Below are 20,271 nucleotides of genomic sequence, written 5' to 3'. Positions count from 1 at the left end.
CCAGAAGCAGTTTAAGAAGCCAAAAGCAAGCTAATCTAGCAGGAAGATGTTTAGAAGGTGCGGGTAGAATTAGGATGGAGTGAACACATAAAGGATGAGGAAATAGGAAGAAGACACCTAGTGCTTCACCCGGTTTGTGAATGTTGTTCTAAGGATGATCAGAAAGCATCAGAATGTCTCAACTGAAGGAACTCCATGGCCTGACTTACAAACCTGAATGTCACTGACCGAAGGGATGAATGGCCAGGGGTGGTGGCAGCATTTGGGAGGCAGTCAAGGTGAGCTCTGCTTTTGAGGCCAGCCAGAGCTACGCAGAGAGCTCCTGTGTCAGAGAGAGAACGTTGAGAATTAGTGAGCTGTGGGGTTTGGTTGTGGGGAACAAAGTAAAAGAAGGCCTAAAGTTAATGGAGACTTAATGAGGGTGTTAGCCGTGAGGTTGGAGAAAAGTGGAAAGTATTTTGTAGCTTGGAGCTGTTGTACTTTTAGGATGCCCCTGGATGTCAGGTCCAGAAGGGTATGCTGGTTTGATTTGGGGAAGCAAGGTAAGACACTGATAGGAGTGAACCCAGTTTGCTCCTAACCTTTAAGCTTACAATTGGGAAATCCCCAACAGATAACCCACCTCCTGCAAGGGTCCATACAAGCATTTGTCGGGTGAGTAAAGATGAAGTAGGGTACTTAGCAGGGTCATGGTGGTATATGCCTTTAACAACTTCAGTTGTTTCAACGTGCTTGTGTGCACAAACGTAACAGAACAGTGGTTCAAGCAAGGTTGTCTTGAGTTAGAAGAATGTGTAAATAAGTGTACAGTGAGCACATACTAAATATTAATAGGACAACCCTTTTCCAGAATGTTCTCAGGACAGTTTAAGCACAGTTGCCTGGCACATACTATATAGTTTACATCTGAGGAATCAGTAAAGCAAGGCAGAAGGCCGTCTCCAGACTCAGGGTGTTCCGAAGACAGCCTGTCCTTTCAGCAGACGGGGTTCTATAGCCATGTTCCCACATCCAACTAGAACAAACATGTCTTATAAACTAAATGCAAATATTTGTCACACAGGCTAGAAATCAGGTCCAAGAGCAATCCAGGGAGCAAACTATACTTGAGGTAAAAGGCCTTCTGCCCTTTTCCCCCTGGAGCCTCTCTCAGAGTTCTCTGTTTGGCCAAATGGCCAGGGTTCTGACAACCTGCTTCCGCCTCCCCAGGTACTATGATTAAGGGAGTTTGGCACCATACCCGGCTTCAGTGTTATCTTCCTATCTTAATTGTTCTGGCCCTCTAGACTTAGCTAACTGGAATGGAAGTAAAATCCTAGTAGAGGATTTTATGTGTCTCGTGCTTCAGTGGATAAAGTAGACCTCCAATGCATTATAACAACAAAACAGGATAGTGACCCTAACATTTACCCCAGTCTGAATGGTTCCTGTTCACACTGAGTCTTAGTCTACCTCGCACTATACTGTACCGGGCTGTTGGTGATGTGAGGGGCATGAGACGTGCCAGGTGCCGGGCGAATCCTAAGGTGAGTGTCCCAGAACCACTGGGATGTGGATTTGTTGGGATTGTCTTGTGAGAAGAGTCGAGAGTGACTTCTCTAATTTTTATGCAGCCTAGAATCTTCATTGAGTTTCTCCCGGGATATCTACCTGATCCTCCTTCGCCTCCCTCAGCTCAACTATTCTCTTGACAGCATGGATGGTAAGTTGGCCTTCTAGTTTAACGACTTCCTCTTTGGTTTGTGGAAAACTACCTTGTCGTCCTTCATTCTACCAGAAAATAGCAGGGAGTCAAGGCTGCTGAGTAACTTAGACCTGCAACTGTCTGACCAGGGAGTTGAACTCCAGAGTTACTTTGCATGTGGAAATCTTTTGAAATGATTCTAGTCTGGATCCGTTTTTAAATTCTGGAAGTCCTTTGGAATTTTGCTTGTCCACCCCCTCCACTCAGGGATTTGTGCAAAGAAAAAAAAAAAAAACCCAGTGGAAAAATATTGTTCTGTTCAGCAAAGCTCAGTTGGAGCAACACAGTGCTTGTGCTGATTGTACAGGTCCTGAACAAGCAGACTGCATGGGGGGTGGTTCTCTTTGATTTTTGACGGGGGAGGGGAGGTTAGACTTTGGCCTCCTCAAGAAAAGTAAAGACAAACATTGAAATTAATAATACTGTGTTGGGTGTGGTGGCTTAGCCCCTTAACCGTTTAACCTCTGACTCAGGAGTCGAAGACAGGTAAATCTGAGTTCAACTACATAGTACTAGGCTATATGAGATCGTGTCTCAAAAAAAAAAAAAAAAGAAAAAAAATGTTCTGAGCAGTGAAATAAATTGTTGCTTAATGATTAAAGGTCAAATAAAAGCAAATATGACAGAAATGTTAATGATAGCTAATTCTCAGTGATGAGTGTTTATATATCTTTCTCCATTTAAAAGTAACAGTTGACCAGGCTGTGTGGTACCCGCCTTTAATTCCAGCCCTAAGGAGGCAGAGGCAGGAGGATCATTGAATTTGAGGCCAGCCTGGTCTACAGAGTGAGTTCCAGGTCAGCTAAAGCTAAAACAGAGGCCCTGACTTGAGGTACAAACATAAATAAAACAAAAAATAACAGGAAGTAGAAAAGTGAGCAAGGTCTGTCTGTGTTAAAGCGTTTTCAGTTATTCCTTACCGGTCAGATCTCGTGTCGTCAGAAGGTAGATTGTTAAAGCAGTACCGGGAAAAAGATCTAGCCTAGTGCCTGGCCCTTTCTTCACTCTCCTCAGTGTCTTCTAAGAAGCGCTCAGGCCGGAACTTTGTAGGTGAGAGCGGCAGGCAGAATGGCATATCCGGAAGCTCCTTTCAATTACCACTCAGGGCTGACTGAGCGAGGTTGAGTGCAGAGTGCTTGTCTCCGCCTGGGGTAGACTTAACCTTCCCGTTTCTTCTAGTGGAGGAAGACGACTTGTCTCTGCTCACATCTCTGTTGGAGGAGAACGAGGCAGCCTTACCTCTTGGTTCAGAAGAGAATAAGTCCTTGTCTCTGGAAGATGGCGACCCTGATGAGTTTGATGAGCTTTTTGATGCTGATGGTGATGGTGAATCTTACACAGAAGAGGCTGAGCTTTTTGATGCTGACGCTGGTGGCGAACCTTACACAGAGGAGGCTGACGGTGGGGAAGAGGGAAAGACCGGAAACCAGGAGGAACGTTTGGCCACTCTCTTTGGCAATGTGGAGGACTTGACAGATGATGAAGCTCCTACGTTGCAAGTTGAAAACAGCGTCCCCCCTGCCCCTGCTCCCAGCAGAGAGAAAACCAATCAGGAGTTGCAAGGTAGCCCCGATTGTGATCGATTGTGATCGCTTGCTTTCTCCGATTTATTCATGAGACAGTAGGTGACCCCACGTTTGACAGTTTTCATTGAAATGACTTCAGATGCAAGGTGGTTTGTTTTTGAAAAGGATGGAAAGATGGCTCAGTAAGATGCATGCATGAGGACCCAAGTCCAGAACCCCAGTTTGGGAAGTTGGGGACAGATGGGTCCCTGGGGCTCAGAGCCAACCTAGCTGAATCCATGAGCTCAGTGAGAGATCCCGAAAATAGGTAAGAGCAATGTAGGAATGCTCACCACAAGCCCTTTGTGTGCATGCACACACACGGCGGAACGTGAATGAGGAGAAGGGACTATTAAAGTCAGCGTTGCAGCGTTCATGGTCCTCCTTACATCCCCGTCAGCCAGCTAGACTTCATCCTCCACAAGACGACTCTAACACTGTTTGTACTTCTCACAGAGTGTATTATTACTTTAGGATTGTATGTAGGGACAAGGCCGCAAAACTATCACACAGTTTGGTTGAGCAAGAGACTGTTCCTGAACTGCCACTTTGTTCGTCCTGGCCCTGTCTCATATATCTAACACAGAAGCCGGCACTGGCCGTACTAGTTACGGTATTTCAGTTTTTGACTGCTAGACCTCTGTAACGCATCCGTACGAATTCCCCTTCGGGGATTTTGTTGGGAGGTTGTTTTTCTGACACAGGGTCTACTAGCAGCTTAGACTGACCTCATCTCCCTCTGTCCTCAGCTTCCTGAGTGCTGGAATTGCAGGTTTACACCACCGTGCCCCACTAGTAGTAGAATCTCCTGGCTAGCTCAGGTGTCAAAAGGCTTGATTACTAGTGATAAAGTTTTTTAAGGAACCTCTCTGAAGGATAAAAGTATTGTAGACCTCAAGGTCTGGGGGTACGGATAACAGAAATACAGCCAGTGTTGTGTCTGCACAGCTCGCTATCCTGTCTGGTTCTTAATATACCTTTCTTTTGTAGATGAATTAAAGAAGTTGCAAGAGCAGATGAAAGCCTTACAGGAGCAGCTAAAAGCTGCATCAATTAAACAGCCTCCAAGTACAGCCCGTTTGGGGGAACCACCTGGTAATGTGACTCTAATTGTAGGGATCGTATGCATTTTTGTTACCAAGAAACAACAGCATTAGTCTTTTCACCCAGCTCCTGCCAAAACTGTAGCATTCCTTTTATTTTTAATTGTGAAGGTGCATCTCTGCAGCCCCCGCTTAAGGAGAAGAAAATGCGGAGAATTCAGGAGTCGGCGTGCTTTTCTGCAGAGCTTGATGTCCCTGCCTTACCCAGAGCCAAGCGGGTAGCTCGGATGCCCAAGACTCCAGCAGGTGTGGTGCTCAAGGCCTAGCTGCGTTTCACTGCTCGGCTCTGTTGAAAATACACCATTCTACTGGGGGAGGGTTGTGAGAGGGGGTTGCAGGCAATTGAGCTGGTGTGTGTGCAGTTGCTTACAGATCCCTGGAGGCTGGAGTCACAGGCATGTGTGAGCTGCCCAGCTGTTGCCACACCAGGGTCTACTAGACAGTACTGCAGAGACCTGATGATAGTCACTTAGTGGTCTTGTTCTCTGGCAAGATCTGATTCCATGGAGCCTGTGGTTACATGCTTATACATTTGGAGGAACCTACCTTCTAGGCCAGCCTGGGCTTCTGATTGAGACCCAGTCTCAAAATAGCAACAAGAAAGAAAGTATCCGGATGTGTTGATTACAGAAGGAATGCTGTAAGCAGGTTTTATAGCCTCAGTCATTCTCCACTTCGTATGCTCATTTTCTAGAAACACCTTCAAGGACAAGGACATCCTCACAACCACTGCAGGTTACTTCCAGTTTTCTAGAGCCTAAAAGCTCCTCTCCGAGGTCAACGAGCATGCCCTCTCTGAGGTCTGTTCCTGGAAACAAACTTAGTGGGATAACTAGAAATCCGAGCACGGCAACCCCTGGGAATTCTGGGGAACGGCCCACCCAGGTTCCCCAGGTCTCTGTGGAAGCCTTCTCAGGCCTACGCCTCAGGTCAGTAGCCATAACTTCCCTTTGCACCTGTCTCGCTAGATGGCTCTTACTCCTGTGAGAAGATGGGTCTTTAGAGGCTTTGCGTGCATGTGTGCATGTCAGGTTCACACAGCAGCAGCTCTTGACTGAGGGGTCTTAGTGCAGTGGGCTGCACTGTCTTAACTCAGTGCACTGTGGTGTGGACTGTTTAAGGAAGGCTTGTCTACACAATGAAAATGGTGGTGCATACCTTTAATCCCAGCAATCTGGATCCAGAAGCAAGAGGTGCTTTGTGAGCTCAAGGCCAGCCTGGTCTACATAGTGACACAGATTTCATTATAAAACTTCCCATGTTTGTATGGCTGTGGTTTAATCTAAATTTATTGTGTACAGAATTGGGATCCTAGACAATTTTTAAATGTATACAATTGAAATATATACACTTTCGAAACATATACAATTCAAGTATATGCAATTTTTAAATATATAGTCTTTAATTCCCACATGCAGAAAGCTGAGGAAAAAGGATTGGAAAGTAAGGCTAGCCTGCATAAGTGCATGGCCAGCCTGAGCTGCAAAGTTAACCACAGTCTCAAATGCAAAAACAGGTACAGAATAGCAGTACCTTCTTATAATAAGATTACGAAAAATTATAAGGTAAACTTTGTAGGTAAATCTATGTCCAGGGAAGAGTAACCTTCACTTAAAAATTGTTTTACATATATAAGTACACTGTAGCTGTCTTCAGACACACCAGAAGAGGGCATCAGATCCCATTACAGATGGTTGTGAGCCACCATGTGGTTGCTGGGATTAGAACTCAAGTTCTCTGGAAGAGCAAACAGTGCTCTTAACTGCTGAGCCATCTCTCCAGCCCTAAAGTTAATTTTTTAAATGTACTTTAAGGGGGAAAACACTGCTTACTGAGGCAGGAAGATTATGATGTTCCAGGCCAGTCTGGGCTACATAGTGAAGTCCTATCCCAAGAAACCAAAACTAACTAAATAAAAATAACTATATGCTGTCCATATGATATAGAAGTACCCTGGGACACTGGAGAAATTGATGCCTGTAATGTTCGCCTGACCACCTGGTAAGGTGCCAGGTAGTCTGTTACCAGAATGATGACCTAGAATTACTGGCTTCTCCACCCAGGCGACCTCGAGTCTCCTCCACAGAAATGAACAGGAAGATGACAGGCCGGAAACTGGTCAGACTGTCTCAAATCAAGGAGAAGATGGCAACTGAGAACCTGGAAGAAACGGACTGGGTGACATTTGGGGTTATTCTGAGGAAAGTCACTCCACAGAGCACTCAGAGCGTAAGCTGCTTTACTGATTCCTGAGCTGCACGCCTGCCAGGTTAAGGGGTCCCCAGGTCGTCATCTGGTACCTGCCAGCCTATCTTTTGAAATCACTTCTAGTGGGCACTCGTCTTTGGGTTGGTGTGCAAGGGTACTGTCTGCTGAGAGACAGTGGGACTGTGGCTTGTCCAGCCGTTCTGACTGCATCTCAGTGGTCAGAGTTTAGGGGACGCCTCTGTTGGTCCCTGAGATACTGTCACCTCTCCTTTGGAGAAGGCCACGTAATTGGAAGCTGAGCCCACAAATCCCAGTGAGCATAAGGTGCTGGTATCGCTGGCCAAGTCAGTGAGGTGTGTACCAAGAGCTCTTAATAGCAGCACCGGTGATGAATAGTCCCCCGCTCTCTAGTCTGTGATCGCTATAAATGATTATGCTGTAGCTGCCTCTTGTCTCATACTAGGATGGCAGTGGGACGTTGTCACACACAATCATGTGCCTGTGACCCTGGGTGGCAGTGCTAGGCTACCCTGCTCAGTTACACCCTTTACTAAGTTTGCTTGTGGCCTGCCTTGCTTCCGCTTCGTCTCAAATGAGGCAGGTAATAAACGCTAAAGCCTAAAGAAAGAACTAATTTATAACTTGAAAGCACTCTGACAACCATTCATTTAAGGGGAATTCAGATATTCTTCCACAATACGACTCCATAACGTGGAGTCACCATAAAAGCCAGGGTTCAAACGTGACTGAAAGACTCTTATTCACTCCAGGGAAAAACGTTTAGCATCTGGAAACTGAACGACCTCCGAGACCTGACGCAGTGTGTGTCCTTGTTTTTGTTTGGAGAGGTTCACAAAGACCTCTGGAAGACAGATCAAGGGACCGTCATAGGGTTGCTCAATGCAAATCCCATGAAGCCCAAAGATGGTTCGACGGAGGTGAGTCTATAGTTACTTCTGTATCAGAAACATGTTAGTCTTCCTCTGGGCTGTACCCGATTCTGTCCCCAATATCTTGGCTCTTCATTTGTTGGCTCATTGTCTACCAATATTCTGTGAATCTACTTACTCTAAATGGATTTGAATTAGCATCACCATTTCCAGAGTTTACTGAACTCTCATTATCACTGCTATTTTATTCATTATCAAAGAGAAATAGAGAACACACACCTTTGACACAGCTCACATGTGGAGGTAAAAGAACAGCTTTATGGAGCCACGTTTTGTACCTTTATGTGGGTTCAGGGATCAAACTCAGAGCTGCAGCGTTTTACAACAGGCAAGTACTGGGCCATCTGACCAGCTCAACTTTGCTGACTCTCCCACACAGGCTCCTTAGGTCTCTTCATACATGTCCATGGTTGTATCAAGAGGTCAGTGTGATGCACTGAATGAATTTTGCTTCATTAATTTTACTGGCCTAGCTGGCTCTTCGAGTCAAAGTGAATCTTTGCCCTCCCGGCCTGCGTTAGAGTTTTGTGTTACCATTGCTTCCTAGTGAGTTGCTAACCAGTATAAATCGCAAAGCATAGATTTTTCTGCTCTGTCCTGCAAGGGCTTTATTTCCAGTAGAGAATGGCAAAAGTCTTCATTTGTTGGTTGGGAGTGTATTTGATCTTTTGTAAAAAAAACCCTTCTATATGGTTTCTTTTAAACAAACAGTGGATTTAGATGGGTGTGCTAGTTCACACCTGTAATCCCAGCAGTCCTGCAGCAAAGGCCAGAGGATTGCCATTACTTCAAGGCCAGTGTGGGCCTATGATCCTGTTTCGTAAAACCAAATAACTGTGTGTGTGTGTGTGTGTGTGTGTGTGTGTGTGTGTGTGTGTGTGTTTCTCTGTAACCCAAATTCTAGGATTCTGGGTATAAGTTACCATTTTCAACTATTTTTCCTTTTCTTTCTGTTTTCTAACTTACTGCCTTTATTAGTTTATTGTGGGCTGGCAGCGAGGTGCATGTGTGTCAGCATATATGTGGAGATCAGGGGACAGCTTGCAGAATGGGTTCTCACCTTCCACCATGTGGGTTCCTAGAGTTGAACTTAGGTCATCAGAGTTATTAGCAAGTACCTTTACACACTGAGCCATCTTGCCAGCCCAACTTTCTTCTGAGTCTAGTCTAGTCTATAGGTATGGGGACAGTCACAAGTCTTGGGCCAGTCTGGGCTATGTGGTTAATTTGGACTATCCTCTAGTATACAGCAAGACCCTGGTCTCTCCTCCCTCCCAAAAACAGGAAACTAGAAACAGGCAGCTTAGTGATACTGTATATCTGATATATCTATGAGTGTCTTAATTACTTTTGTAGCCCTGTGAAAGATACTACAACCACAGCAACTTATAAAAGAAAGCCTTACAGTGTCAGAGGGTGAGTCCATGGCCAGCATGAAGGGGATTCTGATAACAGACAGGCAGGCATGACACTTAAGGTAGAAAGACTGAACCCAGTTTTTGAAGCATCAAAGCCTACCCCCAGTGGTATACGTCTGCCAACAAGGTCACACCTCCTAATTCTCAAAATATTTCCAGCCAACTGGGTACCAAATATTCAAATACATGAACCTATGGTGCAGTGTTTAGTGAAAGCACCACAGTGAGTTTCTGCCTTTCCCTCTTGGTTACAAGATGGCACTGAATCACTATGAAGCAGAATACTGTATCTCCCTATGCTGGGAGGGGAATCTACTCATTGGTTTATTGATCCTGGCTTGGGAGGCTCGGAACAGCTTGATATTTTCTGCTAAAATTCCTAGATCTGGTGGGAGGTCTTGCACAAACTCAGCTATCAGGGTGTGAATGCAGTTAGGCAGAACGACTCTGTTACAGATGTGCAACAGGGTGCTCTGTGGGCCCACCCCCCTGGGCTCAGGAGAACTGTCCAATGTAGATAGAGGTTTACCTGTGGCCAAGTTTGCTTGGAGGCTGGCTGGGGGATTTGAAAGTGTTCAGATCTAGATTCTGTTACCTAGCAACCACTGGGCCCTATGACTTCAAGTGACAGGGTGCCCTGTTCTGGAAACAAGGACAGAGCCTAGTCACTTGAGGACAGTCCTTATCTCAGCGTGAGAATTGGCTGCAGGGAGCAGGAGAACTGAGTCAGCCAAGGTCATTGAGACTGTCCCCTCACACTCTTATCACCACTGGTGGCAGGATGAAAAGGGGTGAGCCAGGATGTCTCTAGTAGGAAATCAAGAACTTCCTTATTCCTGTTCCAGTCTAATTTGCCAAGCCGTAGCCATATGACCATTGTGAGCAGTAAGGAATGCTGGGAAAACAGGGCTGCATCCATTGTCTGAGGCTAAGCATTTGGCCAGCCTGGGCAGCCAGGATTCCAACAGCCTAGAGGAAGGAAAGGTTGGTTACAGAAAAGGGAGCTGAGACTGAGTCTTCTGCACTGGCTAGTCTACAACTGTATAGAGCACTGGCTGCAAGATGTCTTCCTAAGCCAGCTGCTGACATACCTTCGCTCATTCTCGGGATAAAGACCTTTAGCACTTACCTACGCTCTCTCTCACAGGTGTGCTTGTCTATTGATCATCCTCAAAAGGTCTTAATTATGGGAGAAGCTATGGACCTGGGAACCTGTAAAGCCAAGAAGAAGAATGGAGAGCCGTGCACACAGATAGTTAACTTGGTGGGTGTCAAATCCTTTAGCATTTGCCTATGAAAAGAATCGATCCTGAGGGACAGACTTTAGGTGCCGCGTGGCCATGAGCACAGCCGAGCCCTGGAGGGCACAGGGACTCACTGAGCACTTGGTGTGAGCGGGGAGAGATGGCCACACTGCTCGTAGGCTGCTGACCTCTCCGTTGCTTTCCCTGCAGCACGACTGTGAATACTGCCAGTATCACATCCAGGCCCAGTACAAGAAGCTTAGCGCAAAGCGGTCAGATCTGCAGTCCACTTTCTCCGGGGGACGCATTCCCAAGAAGTTCCGCAAAGGCACCAGCCTGAAGGAGCGGCTGTGTCAAGATGGCTTCTACTACGGCGGGGTTTCTTCTGAGTCCTTCGCAGCCTCCATGTAAGGCATTTCTGGGGGGCTGCTCTTGGGGAAAGATTTTGCTTCTCTCTTAGGAGGAAGCTGGTGGTGGACTGTTCTGAAACTGTCCTGGGGTGACTCTATGAGCTTCTTCGTAGCTAAAGTCGCAGTGGTCAAGGACATCTTTTCTTCCTAGGGAGAGAGAAGCACATTGGGAATGAAAGGACAGTGAGTCATGTGATCTGACAGAGCCCATGCTTACGTTTAGCCAGATGTGATGTCTCGTACCTGAAATCCCAGCTCTTGGGAGACTGAGACAGAAAGAACATGAGCCGGCCTAAGCTGTCTAGGGAGACCCTGTCCCAGTGGAGAAACCAGTCTGGAGAGATGGCTCAGAGGTTAAGAGTGCACACTATTTGCCAGAGGACCAGAGTCTGTTTTTCTGTACCATGTCAACGACTCGACCATCGTTACTCCAGTTTCAGGAGATCTGATGCTATTTTTTGGCCTCTCTGGGTCAGTGTGCACAACCCTACTCTCAGACACATAGTAAATGAATAAAACCTTTTTAAGTAAGGAGATAACCAAGAGGGAAGGGCAGCAGAATCAGGAGTCTGTTCCAGCCACAGCAGCATTCCGGGCCAGCGTGGGGTATATGAGTTCCTGTAGCAAAGCAATGTGGTGACACTCTTGAGCCCGTGTTATTTGTCTCGATCTCGTAGAGGGATGTTGCTGACCTCCACCTATAGAATCCACCTCTAACTTTGTCACGCGTGATGTGGCCCACATGGAGGCATGGTGATACAGGACAGGTGATCATGGCCCTCTACCGTGAGTCTAGACTGTCTAAGGAACCCCAGGTGATGTGTGGCCTTGTCATCTTCCCGTAAGGATGGCATCTGAGCACATGACAGGTCAGAGCAGGTACAAAGAAACCACGATTGAACTAAAAGCAAGCAAACAAACAAAAATTTCCTGATCTTAAAGAATTAGGAAAAAAGGCTTGTACTTTATAGGAAGTAATGGCTCTTTAGTCATTTTTAGTAGCTATAAAGTATCCTTTAATGGTTATTTACCATATTCCATATGGGTAAATGCTAATGATGTGTCTAATAACATTGTAGTTTTTTAATAATTTAGGACAAGATTTCATGTAGCCCAGGCTAGCTTGAGCTCTATGTACACTCAAGCCTGACCTTGAATTCCTTACCCTCCTGCCTCCATCTCCAGTACTGGGATAGCATGTATGTGCCACTCTGCCCCCGCGACTGATAACATTTTAAAGGGACCTATAACTGTAACATACTAAACTAATAGTCACTAATTATTTTAAGACAGGTTCTTAGGCTTCTGTATCACAGTATTGGAGTATTGTTGTTTCTGGCCCTTTGGCAAAGCTTTTAGTCGAATCACGGTTTATTTGTGCCTGTTCTGAACTGTCATATGCTCAGATGCCATCCTTATGGTAAGATGACAAGGCCACACATCAGGGATTCTCCAGCAACTCCGTAGGCTCTCCATCTGGGATTTAGTGTGTAAACCAGAACTCCTGGGCTAGCAAAGCCTGCATTCAAGTGTGGGCCAATGAACTTGGACCGTTGGTAACAGATGCAATGGGAATCTTCATATTTTGTTTTGGAAGGCATTGCAGCCCAGTAACTCTGCTTTGGCTCTTGTTACAGGGCGGCAGCCGTTGCTCCTAAGAAGAAGGTTCAAACCACACTGACCAATCTGGTTGTGAGGGGCACAAACTCGATCATCCAGGAAACAAAACAAAAGCTCGGTAATTCTCCCTTCACCCATCCTCTTCTCCAGTGGGTGCAATATTTGGGGCTGAGAATGGTTACGGCTTGCTCATGCTCTTCAGTGATGACCTGAGCTTAGTGGCGTAGGCTAAAGAAGAAAAGCTTGGTGACTGAGCAGTAAGAGAAATGTTCAGCTTGATCTTAGCGGGTCAGCCTTTCAATATCCAGCATCAGTACTAGGTTCCCTTTTGTTAAAATAGGCTTGGGCTAGACAGTGCCATTCCACCCATACCTTTGGTCCTGACGTTTAAAAGTTCTGCACTGGCTAGAGAGATGGCTTAGAGGTTAAGAGCTCTGACTGCTCTTCCAGAGATCCTGAGTTCAGTTGCAGCAATCACATGATGGCTCACAACCATCTGTAATGGGATCAGATGCCCCCTTCTGGTGTGTCTCATATAAAGTAAATAAGTAAACCTTTAAAAAAAAAAAACTCTTGCCTTTTTTTTTTTGTATTCCATCTTATTCCCTAACAGTTTAACTAAGTTATGACTAGAATTTAAAAAGTGATCTCGCATGATAGCGAACATTTACTCTTTGAATCCTCTAAAATCAATGTCTGCATGTTACAGGAATTCCCCAGAAGAGCTTGTCTTGCTCTGAAGAGTTCAGGGAATTGATGGCCCTACCCACATTTGGAGCCAGAAACTTACAAAAGCATTTAGCCCGAGCCAAGTCTTCAGGTACAGTCAGTGTGTGTGATTATGGCGTATGCCCATGTTCCCAGACCTTCTCTGCAACTCTCAGTGTGTGGCCTGTGTTTTAGGGAGCTCCAAGGCCCCCATCCAGTCCATCTCAGCGTCAGCCCTCTTGAAGCAGCAGAAGCAACAGATGCTGGAAATGCGGAAGAGGAAAGCAGAAGAAATACAGAAACGGTTAGAGGCAGATTTGTCTCTCCCCCTCTGATTAATTCTACTGTTTCCAGAGCCTGCTGGAGTTGGGAAGAGCAATTACTGTGGCCCTGGAAAGGAGGAAGAGAGACTTTCTGAGTGCTGGCCTTGAGCTCAATAGTTTATCTGCAAAATGAGAGATTTGGGTGCTGAGGTTCTGAAATGAAGCCATAGACTTTGTTATTTCAAAGGTGTTGGGTGGGCAAGGGACTAGCACGATTGCTCAGTCAGTAAATATGGCTGCCACCAAGCCATAGAGACTGGGTTCTATCATTAGATATTTTTGTTTGATTGGTTGTGTTCTGTCTTTGGTTTGGTTGGTTGGTTGGTTGCTTGGTTGGTTGGTTGGTTGGTTGATTGGTTTGATTTGATTTGGCTTTTTGTTTGTCTTTCAAGATAGGATTTCTCTTTGTGACCTTGGCTGTCCTGGAACTTATTTTGTAGACCAGGCTGGCCTTGAACCCAGAGAGCTGCCTGCTTCTACCTCCCAGGTGTTGGGCTTAAAAGCATTTGCCACCACCACCCATTTTAGGTTGTTTTGTTTTGTTTTAATTCTCTGAGGGTTTCAAACATGCCTATAAGGAATTGTAGTCAATCCACTCCGTGCCATTTCAACACCTCATCCCTCCTCCCTTAGGAAGGGTTCCTAGGCGTCCCTTGTGTATTCCCTTCCTGTAGGATGCAGTGAGGCCCTGAGGGTCTTACAGTTAACCACAAACAGATGCCTCCACATTATAATTTTAGATGTGTGCTGTAGACAGCATCTCCTGCCAAGCCGGTTGGTAAAAACAGTCATCAGTTAGGGAGCGATGGAACATCCACAGCATAGTCAGGCAAAGTGGGTGGACCTGGTGTTCTTAGCTGCTAATTTGAATTATTAGCCAAAGAAAGGAAATTGTTTACCAACACAGTTGTCTTCTCTAGCTTATCCAGGGCCTCCTGGTCTGCTTTGAGTTCTAAGTCTTTTGAGCCTTGGGTATCTAATTTGGGTTTTGGCTGTAGCATGGAGCCTAGGGGTTAAGGCGTGCTAGACAAAGAAATGATTTAGCCCTGAGCCATGTACTTGAACCCCGTATTATTTTCTTCATATTCCTTTTAAGATTCCTCCAAAGCTCAAGTGAAGCCCCAAGCCCAGCAGTGCCATCTTCCTCTCGACAGGCTGCTGCCCAGTCTCCTCAGACCGGGGCTGAGTTCCCCAGGTCGGAAGGAACTGCAGCCCCACGGACACCTAAGCTGGGCAGAGGCATCTCAGAAGGGGACGACGTTCTCTTCTTTGATGAGTCACCACCACCCAGACCCAAACTGAGCGCAGCAGCAGAAGCTAAAAAGGTAACTGGAGGGTCAGGCAGGCAGTGAAGTGCTTACTGTGCTTGAGGACCTGCGTTTGGATCTCTAGCACTCAAGTAAAAAACCAGGCACGGTGGCTGCGTGTGACCCTGGGGGCGAACAAATGGATCCATGATGGCCAGCCATTCTGGCCAAGCTCTGAGTTCTGGGCTCAGGGAAAGATCTTATCTCGAGATAAGATGGGGGCTGGAGAGATTGGCCGTTGGTTAGAGTACTTGGATGGCCTTGTAGAGGACCTAGGTTAGGTTCCTAGCACCCGCATCAGGCAACTCTTACAACACGTGACTTCAGTTCCAGGGAATCTGACACCTTCCTCTGGCCCTCAGGGCACCTGTACACATATGACACACATAGACAAGCAGGCAGTAGAAACTTTAAGGTGAGAGTGCGGAAGGAGGAAAGACACTCGTTAATTTAAACACATTCATCCATACTGTGCACACCCAAGACTCTTGTTTTTAAAACAAAAAAAAAAAAGTAAGGATTTATTGATTTCTGTTGGCTTCTGTTTTCATCGCTTGGCCTTGCATTCTGTGACGAGATGGCATTTGAAACTGTACTGCTGGCCAGGAGAGAGTCACTGAGCAGCTGTTAGCCAATCATCCTAAGCAGTTTCAAAGTAAGCGCAATGCTAGTGGTGTCAGCATCGTGCCGAGCTTAGCTAAGAACTCCAGAGCCATCATTGCCGTACAGTGTCTTGTCCGGCTAGAGGAGGCAGCCCTCGGGAAGGTGTGGGTAGCATTAGGCAAAGATTCCTGTGATGGTTGTGGTAAGACTACAGACTAATGGTTACCCAGGGCTGCAACTGTATTGGAGTCATGAAATGTTTATACTGATAAAAGGCTGTGGGCGCACAATGTCCGTAAATTAACAGAGTCAAACATGTAACAGATTCAAGCTATTCCTGGTAATCCTTGCCTGTGCCGATGAAGAGGCTTCACTGCAGGCTTGCTTCTGAACCTACCACATGCACACTTTGTCTGACGGACGCACTATCACAGCACCAAAGAGCACTGTCTGACGCCTTGGCTCAAGTTCCATGCTGTTTTATATAGTCTGCAACAGTTCTGGTATATCCTCAATTCTCTACTCTTAAAGATGGCTTAAATGTGGAAATTAAAGATAATGCCTTAATTACAGCAAGCAAAGACCTTCAATATTTCCCTCCTGTTATTCCTCAGCATACATGTATCAAAATTAGTTTTATCTCTGAAATGTAGTGTTAAAACATTTGATTTTAAAAGTTGCTAAATGAATTTTTTGGCCTGATCCGTGTGGACAGACTTTCCAACAATTTCCAAAGGGGCCCTAAACATACATGTGCCTTTTTATCGTGTGTATTTTCCTGGAACATCATTGTTTATGGACTTACCTTTGTCCTGTGTGTTCGTGCACATGACACTCGAGGGGTCATCAGACAAATTGCAGGAATAGGTTCTCCGGCCACCATGTGGGTTCTCGGGTTAGAATTCAGGTCATCGGGCTTTTTCCACTCATCTCAGCAGCCTGGTGTCTGTCTGATAGAGAACCAAGGGTTGTGAGACTCTAGGTGCCTGTCCTGTCTCAACTGTCTCTTTGCTTGTTTCTAGTTAGCTGCTATTGCAAGATTAAGGGCAAAAGGCCAGATTCTTACAAAAGTAGATCCAAACAATGTTGTGAAGAAGCAAATGGACGCCCGAGCTGTGCTGGGAGTGAAGGAACGTGTGGAGAACAGCCACTCAGTTTCTCCTGAAGGTATTGTGGCTTCACTGTCAGGAGTGGGGGGACAGATCCTGTTTAGAGAGGCCATGTTTTAAACATAAGTTCTCCAACATCAAGTGTGGTTTAGGTCTCTAAATGGTCCAGGTTGCCTCGCTCCACCCGTCTTCTTGCTCCCGAGTAACAAGAGTTTCAAGAGGAGTTTCCTGTTTTCACTTTGTTAAGCATGGGAACAGCCAAATGTCATTTACAGTTGGCTGGTATGTCACAGTTTTGTTCCTCTGTCACTGTGATCAAAAGTCAAGCACTCCACCTCTGTGTAGGCTCCTTAATCTCTGCTTAATTTTTTTATTATTGCTTGCTTGTTTGTTTTAAGCAAAGTCTCATTCTGTAGCCAAGGTTGTCTTCAAACTTGGCAATCCTCCTGCCTTACCTTTGCCAGTAATGGGATTGTAGACCATCATACCCAGCCTTCCGTACACTGGGGTCACCTTTGCCGGTTACAGCTGGGTTCCCCGTGTCAGGGCTGAAGAGGCTGACAGGGAGAGTTGGGGTGGAGCACCCTGCTTCTCCCGATCTGCTCAGTAATAGCCAGTGCTGTTCTGCAGATGAGCTGGAGCCTGCCAGGAAGAAAAGGAGAGAGCAGCTTGCCTACTTAGAGTCAGAGGAATTTCAGAAAATCCTAAAAGCAAAGTCCAAGCACACAGACATCCTGAAAGAGGTAAGCGGCCCAGGGAGCAGGCCAGTGTCCTTCCGAGCAAAGCTCTATGAGGACTGAGGATCCATTTCTCTCACAGGTAAAGAAGTAACTGTATAATATATGATTTGCTTTAAGAAGCAGGAGCATTATGAGGTAGGGGTGTGTGTGTGTGTGTGTGTGTGTGTGTGTGTGGTGGGGTGTGTAATGGGTGGGTGTGACTTACTTTGTGTGACTACCTCAACTTCGGAGCTGTATCATTGCTCTTCAGAAAAGCTCCCTGTCCACATCCCTACTGCTCTAGTTGCTTGGGACGTTCTTCTTATACCCTGGCATTCTGAGTGGCCAGAACCTAGCCATGGGCCTGTCATCCATGGGACCTCTGGAGTCTGTCGGAACAGTGTGTTGAGCTGTCGCTCATGAGCTCTCAACTTATGGCCACTGTTGATGATCTCACTGCTTCTTATCTGAACTTCTAAAATCCAAACGCCTTTAGGTCTTTATCTTCTTTTATTCCCTATTTTAAGGTTTTGGGGTTTTTTGGGCGCGGGGGGGGGGTTAACCTAGTATGATCTTTGGCTTAGCCTTGGTTTACTCTGTGTAGGGTTCTGACATTTTGCCTGTCTCTTCAGCTCTGCTTTGATGATGATTGAGTAAATCATGGGAGTCATTATTCTGAGCATATATTGGGTTTGGTGCCATTACTCATGTGGGTTTTGTCATTCAGACCGAGGCTGAGCTACAGGAAGCCTATTTTGAGCCACTGGTGAAGAAAGAACAGATGGAAGAAAAGATGAGAGCCATCCGAGAAGTGAAGTGCCGTGTGGTGACTTGCAGGACGGTGCGTGGGGGCAGGACTCCAGCGTGAAGGCGGGGTTCGGGGGAGGGGCAGAAGCTCCACTCGATCTGAGGAACTGTGGGATGTGGGACCATAGCTTGTAATATGTCATTTAGAATTGAAAATAAATAGCACAAGATAGACAAAATTCAGGTTCCCTGCCTGATCTAGAGCTGTGCAGTGGAGTGTTATTTAACTGGGACAATATTTAATTGATTCTGAGTGTCCATCCATTATCATCAAGGCAGGAACATGGCAGCATCCAGGCAGGTATGGTGTAGGAGCAGCTGAGAGTTCTCCATCTTCATCCGAAGGCTGCTAGGAAAAGACTGGCTTCCAGGCAGCTAGGATGAAGTTCTCAAAGCCCATGCTCATAGTGGCACACCCACTCCAACAAGGCCACACCTCCTAATTGTGCCAGTCCCTGGGCCGAGCATATGCAAACCAGCACAGTCGAGAACTCCACTTGAGCCTGGTGTGGTGACTTGTGCCTCCCATCCTAGCATTTGGAAGGGGGTGATGGGAGCCTGTAAATGGCCATGAGTTCAAGGCCAGCCTGGGCTATACAACCTTGTTAGCAAAGAAAAGCATCATTAAAGATTAGGTGGTGAAGTCTGGGCAGTGACAGAATATGGGGGTCCTGATAGCAGCCCCTCTTCCCGCCTTCAAAGCCCCTCACCCAGCGTGTGGTCTGTCTGTCTGCAGTGTGCCTATACCCACTTCAAGCCTCTGGAGACCTGCGTCAGCGAGCAGCATAGCCTCCACTGGCACAATGGCGTGAAGAGGTTTTTCAAGTGTCCGTGTGGAAACAGGACTATCTCCCTGGACAAGCTCCCAAATAAGCACTGCCGGTACGAACGTCACGTGGGCTTCTCTGTCTCCCGATAGAGCCTCCCCAGCAGAAGACTGTGCATGGTGGTGGGCTGACGGGTGTGTGTTAGGGTGAGCGGTGGGGGCAGCCGTGGAGAGGGGAGCGGGTCCTTTTCGGCAGGCAGATGGTACTTAGATGGATGGGTCTCCTCTGCCTTGTCTATTACCAGTTCTTGACCTAGGACGGTGTTCTCCAGTAGACAGAAGTTAATGCCTAGATGGCACCCCTCACTGGGACACACGTGGCCCTGTAGTGTCGTCACCTGAAGTTTCATCTCTGAAGCTCCAGATTACCGATGAGTAGAAGGCTGTTTCTCAGGTCTCGGAAGTGCTTATTCTGTGTAGCTTTGAGCATTACCATGATAGGGGTACCTCCGAGCAGCTCTTCCTTGAATGAAGGGGCAACATTTTCCCTGTAACCCGCACCCCCCCCCCCATTGTCTTCATGTGTATGGGGTTGGGAGCTGTTAATACCTTACTATTGAGTGAAGCCATTTATTTTCTGTTTCAGTAACTGTGGCCTCTACAAGTGGGAACGAGATGGAATGCTAAAGGTGTGTGTGGTCATTTGCTTCTCATACTGGAACAACAGTTACCTGACATAATCAACTTTAAAAGAGGGAAGGTTTCCTTTGGCTCACAGTCCTCCGGTTTCTGCCTGGTTGGTCTGTTTTTGGACCTTTGGTGGGAGAAGATGACAAAAGACTTGTTTATCTCATACAGAACTAAAAAGATCACTGGGTCCTACTGTTCCTTCGGGGTCTCATCCTCAGGGATCTAGAACTCCCACTAGGTTCCACTGCCTCCCAAGGGCACCAAGCAGGTGCCAAAGCTGTGACAGATGGCCTTGGGAACATTGTAGACATCTAGCTGTGCATGACTGCATTCTAACTCCTAATTAGAAAGTAAGGATGAAGTGTGTCTCACCCGTTTGCCCTCCTGTCTCTAGGAGAAGGCTGGTCCAAAGATAGGAGGAGAAACCCTGCTGCCTCGAGGGGAAGAGCACGCCAAGTTTCTCAACAGCCTTAAGTGACTGCAGATGTCTCCCCACCAGCCTGACTTCTGTGGCTCTGAGAAGCAAGAGATTGGCTCCGTGCTGTCCTTTTTCCTGATTGACACCATGAGGACGAGGTGCTTGGTAACCGCAGTGCCTACTCCCTTTCCTCTGTGTGCTGGTTCAGTGGTAATGTGCACGTGGGTAGCCAGGGCACTGCAGCCTTTCCTCCGTTACAGATGCCTTACGCAGCCACGCAGATTTTTGCCCCAGAACTGAAAGGTGGCACAAGAGCTTTGCTTCTGGGTCTCCTTCACACGTTAGCATGGACACTGAGAGACCAAAGCGCTAACATGGCATGGTTATCTCCCTCTTCCATACATCGGGTTCTGGATGATGAATGTGCTGACACTGGAGGCCACCGTCTTTCCTTCTGTTACACTGTGAGTTCTGCTTTTTCCTTGAGATGAAGTCACGGAGCCAGTTTGTATAGAGAAGGAAGTTGCTCTGCCTACATACAATGCTGTGGGACTCAGAA

At 46.7% G+C, this 20,271-nt stretch overlaps 1 protein-coding gene across 1 annotated transcript; it reads left to right on the top strand.

Annotated features, from left to right (window-relative positions):
- Window positions 1-1,695: 1,695 nt before the first annotated feature.
- On the top strand, window positions 1,696-19,772 carry MCM10 (minichromosome maintenance 10 replication initiation factor; the record flags this gene model as incomplete). The annotated part of the gene is made up of 20 exons (XM_080918488.1): window positions 1,696-1,702; window positions 2,759-2,794; window positions 2,924-3,307; window positions 4,300-4,404; window positions 4,524-4,658; window positions 5,107-5,341; window positions 6,476-6,641; window positions 7,391-7,558; window positions 10,136-10,252; window positions 10,443-10,639; window positions 12,280-12,380; window positions 12,972-13,082; window positions 13,166-13,274; window positions 14,390-14,618; window positions 16,226-16,370; window positions 16,943-17,055; window positions 17,759-17,872; window positions 18,575-18,720; window positions 19,251-19,293; window positions 19,689-19,772. 20 exons carry the CDS (start codon window positions 1,696-1,698, stop codon window positions 19,770-19,772), a joined length of 2,745 nt encoding a protein of 914 aa, XP_080774614.1.
- Between the last annotated feature and the right edge of the window lie 499 nt (window positions 19,773-20,271).

This window comes from Micromys minutus, assembly GCF_963924665.1.
Source record: "Micromys minutus genome assembly, chromosome: 6".
Classification (NCBI taxonomy): Eukaryota; Metazoa; Chordata; class Mammalia; order Rodentia; family Muridae; genus Micromys; species Micromys minutus.
The sequence above is the reverse complement of the archived record's forward strand: the minus strand, read 5'-3'. Positions and strand labels throughout refer to the sequence as shown.